The following is an 8,635-nucleotide window of genomic DNA, read 5'->3' as shown; positions in this document are numbered from 1 at the left end:
CCTCCATGCTTTCTTCACTCTCTCAGCATGGAGGATAGAGCCTTTCAAGCTTATAATTACAGCAATAAATCGCCCTCAGCACATGCTACACACTCAAGTCTCATCAACACTCACACGCACAACTCAGAGACAAGCACCTACTGAGGGCTGTCACTCTGTGCTATGAGGAGTAAAAAAGGCTCTCAAATCTGGCTATGAGCTGCCAGTAAACAGTCGGTATGTCCTTTAAAACCTCTTGGTAATGGAATTCCAGGTCAAAGCAACAGTCAATACTGTGCCTGTTGTAGCAGACAGGTCAGCGTTTGCACGAAGCCAGCGTGACGGTGACAGCGACCAAAAGCGACTCAAACACAAAATGAATGAAAGTTAAAATGCTCTCATTTTAAAATCAAAGAAATCGACAAGTGCATAAATTGTTAAATCTTTTCTTATTAGATTTTTGAAAGACACAGATCTGGCAGAGAGGGACTAACACATACAGACAGCTAACTCCTCAAGGTGATGTTAATGAAAAAAAGACCTGCAGTGCTGGGATGTTGAGCTGCCACCTTCTAAATAGCCATTTAAGTAAGTCCTTCTGCAAGTTGCAGAGTTGCAGTGAAGAGAGGCTTACCTCATGATATATCGATGGTTTGGAGAGAGATGGAATAGTGAAGGAAAGGAGCTTGCTGTTGCCATCTTTGTCCACGATTTCCTGCAAACCCAAAGAAACAGAGAAGGTGTGTTACTGAAGAAATGCAGGTTTGCATTTGAAACAATGATTCTGAAACTGTGAGGTGGGCCTGCTCTGTGGGACATCCACAACCTTTTTTTTTTTTTTTTTTTGAAATCAGCTACAGAATTAGGTATAGCAAATAAAATTTGAAAACCACTAAGAATAGCCTTGTACACAGTTAGAAATAGCTTGATCTTTGTGGCATAGTGCAGTATCCTGCTGGAAGCAGCCATCAGAAGATGGGTACACTGTGGTCATAAAGAGATGGACAATGTCAGGAAAGCCAACAAGGTCCAAACTGTGCCAAAAAATATCTTCCACTCTATTACACCAGCAGCAGCCTTAATACAAGACAGGTGGATCCCTGCTTTTCATGTTGTTTACTCTAAACTCTGGCCCTACAGTCTGAATGTTGCAGCAGAAATCAAGACTTATCAGACCTGGCAACATTTTTCCAGTCTTCTATTGTCCAGTTCTGGTGAATTGTAGCCTCAGTCCGTTGAGTTTGTGTTGCTTTCATGTCATTCTGAAGCAACCTACAATGCCGGTCACTGCATAGTTTCTCTTTTTCTGAGCATGTAAACACTAGAGATGGTTGGTTGGGAAAATCCCAGCTGTTTCTGCAATACTCAGACCAGCCGTATGACATCCAAAACGCCAAAAGTGTCACATTCAGAGTCACTTAAATCACATTGTTCCACATCCTGGAACAATGTGATTTAAGCAGGTCATCTTCATCATTTCTACATGCCCAAACGCTGCCATGTGATTGGCTGATTAGATATTTGTAAGCAACTGAACATGTGTACTTAAAGAAGAGGCTGATGAGTGTATATTAAGCTTGTAAATGTGATTTTTTTCCCTCTGTGGTGGTTAAGGTGCAAACATTTATCAGTACTGTTGTAGAACTGCCTATCACGCACGCGGTTAAGCCTGGTGTTCGTCTATTCTGCTGGCAGATTAAATGTCACTGCCAGAACCGGTGCCACTCAATTCCAATTTCACACTGCGATAGGTTACACAAAGATTAACACTTCCCTGAGAATGATGCCATTTCTACAAGTAAGACCTGATTATCTGTGTTCCTGATATATATTAAAAAGAGGAAAAAATAAACATTTACGGATGTACATGAGAACATTTGTGAAACTTTCTCATTTCCCAGATTTACCCTGAAATTCAATTATGAGCAGCTCAATAGGACTCAAGTGGCTATTACATGTGAGCATGACGGACACTGTTAACAGAATGAGTAAAGTCGAGACAACTTTTCTTGTTTCAGTTTGATCTCTCGCCCCATCCCCCTTACACTAATCAAAGTGGTGAGCTTTTCTGGTTTTTCAGACAATCTTTCTTATCTGCACTTCTCCTTGAATTTGTTGTTGATTCATGCCTTGGTGTGCCCTTCACTGGGTAACAGTACATCTCTGAATATCTGCGGCGACTGCTGAAAGCAAGGCTGTTTATCAAGGAGAAGTCATCGCTGAAGACAGGCAAGATGTCAATGAGCACGAGCAGTATGTACCTATGCGTGTGTGTGTAGGGTGAGTGGTATAGACTGAGGGATGAATTATGCATGGATATACCCTTAGCTCTGCTGGCTGTCATGGAGCTCTTTCTATTGATATCTCAAGCTCTTAGCACATTTCCCCAGGGGTGTTTCCTGGTGATGCAATCTATCTGCGCTCGTCCCATTATCCAGGGTTTTCCCTGTAGGTCGTCTTTCAAGTCAACAGACGTTCAACCTTAACAATGTTTCACTTGTATTAGATCTAAAGCACCTGTGATTTCCATTTAAAAAATGCACTTTCCCACATTCTTATCCAGGGATAGCTCAGTAGGTAGAGTGGTGGCCCCATGATCGGAAGGTCGGGGGTTCGACTCCACTGAACGGCTACCCTGAGGTACCCCTGAGCAAGGTACCGTCCCTACACACTGCTCCTCGGGCGCTGCACTGGTGGCTGCCCACTGTTTCACTGGGTGAATGGGTTAAATGCAGAGGAACTATTTCCCTATGGGGACTAACATGCACACTTTACTTTACTTTACACTTTATCCATTTAAATGCATCTTAAGAATTGTAAAAGCTCAAAATAATGCAACAACCTATATTCATCCATATAACCCTATAGCAGTCTAGTCACACCTCACAAATTAACTTCTGCCAACGAGGTTATGGGTTAGGAGGATTACTTGAAACCTTAAGTCTGGATCAATCAACTTTTGACTACTGTGAGACAAAGTGTTGATGTTCTCACAACTACAAACTATTACAATCAGATTCATGCTTGGCATGGTGGGGAAGCTTTAGCTTTGGCAGAGATATCCCTTTATGGATGATGATGTTGTAAGAGCAGTCGTCAAACTAGAACCAGGACACCTAATAAGCAGTACTCAAAACTGAGGAGGAAAAAAAGCTCAGCAGCAAACAGAAGATACTGGTTATGTTTGCAGGGTAAGCAGTTGACAGATCATGTGAAGGGTTTAACATTGTGAAACTGGACACTGCAGCCACCCTTGCTCCATATTTCAGAATGAGTCTGTCCCTGATTCTGAATTTTGACAGTCAAATCACATTTGGCAGTTCACTGTGAAGATTTGAATAGTCGTTGCTTGTTTGTTTTTACTGTCGGGATACTACATGGATTTGTTGAATTAATGATCCAGGGAGCATTTCAACATTTCGGTTTTTTAAAAAAGTCCTTTAAGGCTAAACTGTATTTAACTTTTAACAATTTGCAAATGAGCCTTAAACAAATGAAACAAAACAAAGATATTAGCATTGCCTGCTAAAAACAAAATAACTGAAATCTCTGTTCAAGTTACTTCACGGCTGATTGCAGGAACTCTACTGGTATGCACTGCAACACTTTATAGTGGACCTGGTTATCCACAAGGTCGCGTTTAAGGCTCAGCCAGTAGCCAGTCCCTGTCTCTGCTACTGTCAGAGACTGTTTCAGAGCAGAGTCCCTGCACCTGACGTCATACTTTATGAAGTAAATTGTCACAGTCAGTGTGTCTGTAACACCTCATACTAAATTTTGCACATAATCCGTGTAAAGGGCATGCTCTATTGTCCAACACTAAGAAGCGAATGATACTTATTTGATAGGGTGTTTAATTTTTTTTTTTTTGTATGAGTTGGGTCATGCTACTGTAACCAGACCCAGAAAGGTGAACACCTACCAAGTTATAAATGCCCAGAAGCAGGGCCTCGATGCAGCCATTGCTCTGACGATCCCTGCTGGCAGTGATGCGCAGATAAACCCACACCAGCTCGGGCAGGAACTGCAGGGTGAAGCGTCGCAAGCGGTCTTCGGCGCTCCGGTACAGCTCGAACAGCTGGTGGCACACAGGCTCCAAGAGCTGGATCACAGATGGAAACAAGAAAATGCAAATTAACAAATTAACACGAGATCTGACACCTTACTGGAATTTACACCGTGCTTGTTAGGCTCTCCCAATAAGGCAGTAAACAAAACTAAATATGGAAACTGAACTGTATTTTTCTGTATATAAAATGTTTAATCCATTTATATTTAACCCCAATATCACAAAAACCAATAAAAGCTGTCATTAATACCGTTAACACAAAACAAAAACAGTTTATAGAACATCTAAAATGGTCCTCTTTATTTTTGTTATACGGGGGTGTATTTTTAAGCTCCTGGATGCTCATATTAAGCATAGCCAAGTTTCATCAATGAGGTAGTTTCTTCCACTGGCTCCGTATAATGCTGATGAGAGACAGTATCCTTCTCCACCTGCTGTTCAAACCTTCTGTCTGCGAGGAACAGCCAGTAAGATAAAAGCTAGCTTCAAGGGAGGGTGGCTTTAAAGGAAGAGGAGCTAAAACAGCTCGTTTCAGAGAAAGAATGAACTGCTGGGATGCACCAATGCCTGGTATAAGATATAAAGACCTATAGAGTTAAAAATGAGCATAATAGGTCCACTTTAAGATAATTAAATTCATGGAAATGTATGTCTAGGTTAATATTAAAGAACAATAGGTTCAGGATGACTGCTATAAACTGCTATAAACTATTACTTCCCATTAGCCTCAGCAGCAGCCTTTTTAATAGCCTGCAGAAATGGACTCACATAGCTCTCGTTTCAAAACATGAACGAACGCCATTGTAAACGTAACACGACAGAATGGACAGATGGAGGGAGCGTCTCGCTTCCAGTTGATAGTGCGAGATGCATAGAAGCAGAGGGGATAATTCACTACAACGAAAGCCTCGGCAGATGTAGTGTCAGGGGAGGCCAGCTGAGCCACAGCGTTTATACAGTCCAGGGGTCAGTGTGAGTGAATGCCCACACAGCACGACTGTGTAAGTGTGTTGTACATGGCTGACTGGGGAAAAAGGCGGCAAAGAACTTGGCAAGGCATTTGCCCTTCATGTCCTCAGCTTGACAACAAAAAACAACAGCAACAAAAAAACATGCAAAATTCAAGCACATTACACTCTCCCCTACTTTATCTCTCACACACAGACATGCATGCACTCCTCAATCACTTGTGTCATCATTAATGGGATTGTGCAGCCAGACTGACAGCACTAATGGAAGTTAGATCCCTAGTTGCTTGACACTCAAATTCGACCGTGAAATCGAGGTGAAAACGGGGCCAGAAAGAACTGGAGGCACCAAGTGTGTCATTAGAGCCAAATTAAAGTCCTCTCTCATTGAGTACCTCAGGCCTTTGCTTAGAAACTGTGTCATTAGGTCCCTTTAAAGTACAAAACACCGGTCTAGCTGTGCAGGTGCAAGAAACATCTGCTTAGTAAGAAAAAGATATTGAGGTGCTTGGGCACTGCGGTGACTGTGTCTTTTCCAGCTTTGGCTGCGGACGCTTTAGTTTGTTAAGCAAAGCACTGCATGTGTGTGCATACAGGGAACACAGTGTACCGTCTCACAGGCAACGCAGACGGCACCGCCATTGTGCCTTCCATCATACACAACAGCAGAGTGTGTTGTGGTGTGCATGTACGCCCTGCAGACACGGCTGTGTGTCAAGTTTTTTTGCTCAGTGCCAACAGAAACAACATCATGACTCACAAGCAGCACATTTCCTTGAGCTAAAAACCATCCGTCTGCATGTGCGCGTCCTCCGTGTATTACCTCGTTGTTGGGGTCCTGGATGACTCTGTAGAGAGCTGGGACCAAGGACTTCTTTAGATGAAGGCTGCCGGCGTAGCTGGGGATGTGGGTTTCTGGTAAGGACTAAAGCAAGGAGACACAGAGGACTATTGAGTGATGCAAACAACTTGTACGTCTAGCCACAAAACTAGAGAACAAGTAAAGACTGTGTGTAATTCTACATCCTGTATTCAATTGTTTCACAGCACACAGTGACTTAGCTGTGTGTCAGCATGCTGTGACATGTAAGAAGTCCCTTGATTAAAAATGGAAGCATCAAAAAAAGACTTGAAAAGATTGACTTCCCCAGTCGATGAGTTTGACAATGTGGTAGGTGAAGTAAGAAAAGAAAACTTTTAGGAAAGCATAGCTTTTTGATAAAATAACTCTGAACCTAACAGATTGATGATGTCTGACATCCTCAGAACATCCTGGGGTGAAATCCTTCAAATGGTCAAGATCGTGTTTTGTAGATGACAGACGGCAGCTATAGCCTCTCAGCGTGAGAGTATGATCATTTTGAGGGCAGAACACAATGTGCCTGGTCTGCACCACCATGAGTCATACCATTCTATTCTCATCTTTCCTCCTTTCTCTAGTTTTCTGCTGTCTTTTTCCATTCCTCTTAATGTACTGCACATTATTTCCTTCTTTTTAGCTCGTCATCACCTTTGCACTTTTCTGTTTTGTAAATGTGCTGAACAGACTTTTGCATCAGATTTATGATTGCTAAGGTGACAGAAACTTTGTGGCCGTGTCATAACGGTTTAATGCACTGTACAAACCACAGTGCTTAAAGGAACCCATTCCTTCTTCACAGAATGAGAAAGAAAAGTGACATAAACACTTTTTTAAACTAGTCTGGAACACCAAGAGTGAAGCAACATTTATTATTAATTAATTACATTCAACTAACTACTTCAACTGAAACACTACAAATACCAGCAACCCCCCCCCAAAAAAATCATTTGCATTGCCTATTAGCCAAACTGTCTTAACCCAAATTTTGCTGAGTGGGGTCATTTGTGTATATTTTGCATGCCACTGCGATATTTTTAAAGCTAGTTTTTCATTACAAGAATATGAATGAAAAAAATAATGAGACGCTTGCTAGCCTGCTATTGTAGTCTTTAGCCTTTTAGATTTGCTATTTGTATTGTTAAAAAAAAAAAATCAATTGTTGAGATAATATTAGCCTTTTGTCACTAATAGCTGACAATGCAGCTGAGCTTAAATCTATACTGGAAATGACAAGCGGCACTGTGCAATACATTGAGAAACCGCAAACACAGAAAAACTATTGTTAGCGCTTCACAATTAATGAGTATGTGAAATTGCTTTCAGTATCTACTAGCATTTACAAGAACATGAGGACATGAGGCTGGAACAGCATCTCTTGCACTGTTCTTATATAAAAGCTAACTGATTACTGAAAGCTGAATAATCCCATAATTTATATGCATCCAAAAAAAAGGAAAATAAAAATGTATGTGAAAACATGATGACGCAGATATAAGCAGCTACTTTGCTTGTGAGTTCAAAGAACAAACTATGCACAGTACATTTTGTGTAGTACAGAGAGGTTATGCTGATTAAACACAGCTGATGATAGGCCCGAGTTGACCTAAGCTAGCCACTGTTCTTGCTAGCGTTCACTACATTTAATTAGAATTTACAAAGGACTGAAATGTTAACGAGATGACAGATGCACAGTTTTTACTCTCAACACTCTTCGCCACAGCTGTTACACACACAGTACGCAGTTCCTCTCTCGAAAAAAAAAAGGGAGAGAAAAAATAGCCTCCAGGAGTAGATTTCATAGTTATGACTCATGAATGAGAGTAGCGCAATCGAGGGCCTTTACCTTGAATTCTGAGAGCCATTCTTCGACAACACTGCGTTCTGAGCCCAGCATCTTCCTCAGAGACACCCCCCCCTTTGGCTGCCTGGTGGACAAACAGAGGCAGAGGAAGGTGGTGGGTACAGTAATGGGAAGGGAGAAAGGAAAACACAGGAGGAGAATGAAGACAGCAATGTCAATTTTATTTACAAGGAACCTTTCATTACACATAACCTCAAGGTGCTTACTAAAGAAGATAACATAAAAAAATGTGTAGTTTACAATGTCTTAAGGCAATAAACAACACAACAAAACTTCCCAAAGATTTCAAATACAGAACAGGCAAGTGTATGTACTCCACATAAGTATGAAAATATCCAAGCTGTGACTAAGCCCAATAAAAACCAGGCTTCGTAAAAGCTGTGCTTGGTGCTTTTTGGGCTTCCTTATTAAACAAAGTCCCATCTGTTTCTCGATAACAGCTAACATTTAGATTTAGATTTTTCAGTGATAATGAAGGTCAAAAACAAAAGCTCTTTCAGGCAACTCATGTTCATATGTATTTAATAGGACATTTGTATTTTTCACTAGAAAATGAATGTCATTTTTTTCTGGAAGTGTTACCACATAACCAGCTTCTAACCAGGTTAAATCTTCAGTGTAACCTAAATCGGCCAGATAAAAAGAGAGCTACTTTAATGACACAGAACTCTTCATTTAAGCTCAACATAACTAACCAACTAGTTGTGTACTACACACTAGTGATTTTCCTTTGGTGTCAGGTCAAAAGCTCTCTGGTGTGTGCCAACATTTGATTTTATATGCGGGGGGGGGGAACTCTGTACAGTGCAAAGGCAGTACCCCAGAAACCATTTACCTTGGCCTGTGATTATAACCCAGCAACAGCAAAAAAAAAAATCATTCTGAAAGACAACATT

The 8,635-nt window shown here is 41.2% G+C and overlaps 1 protein-coding gene across 4 annotated transcripts in view; it reads right to left on the bottom strand.

Moving 5' to 3' along the window:
- Positions 1–8,635, bottom strand: part of LOC102196007 (protein FAM126B) — a 44,540-nt gene that overhangs the window by 12,680 nt on the left and 23,225 nt on the right. For all 4 annotated transcript variants that reach the window (XM_013908345.1, XM_005723324.1, XM_005723325.1 and 1 more), the window contains 4 exons: positions 7,722–7,803; positions 5,840–5,941; positions 3,902–4,081; positions 614–694 (listed from right to left, as the gene is read on the bottom strand). In XM_013908345.1, coding sequence (XP_013763799.1) covers positions 614–694; positions 3,902–4,081; positions 5,840–5,941; positions 7,722–7,772 — 414 coding nt within the window. In that variant the 5' untranslated portion in view covers positions 7,773–7,803. The remainder of the gene's footprint in view (positions 1–613; positions 695–3,901; positions 4,082–5,839; positions 5,942–7,721; positions 7,804–8,635) is intronic.

This window comes from Pundamilia nyererei, unplaced genomic scaffold (assembly GCF_000239375.1).
Source record: "Pundamilia nyererei isolate P.nyererei 1_Seehausen unplaced genomic scaffold, PunNye1.0 scaffold00009, whole genome shotgun sequence".
In the NCBI taxonomy this organism is placed as follows: Eukaryota; Metazoa; Chordata; class Actinopteri; order Cichliformes; family Cichlidae; genus Pundamilia; species Pundamilia nyererei.
The sequence above is the reverse complement of the archived record's forward strand: the minus strand, read 5'-3'. Positions and strand labels throughout refer to the sequence as shown.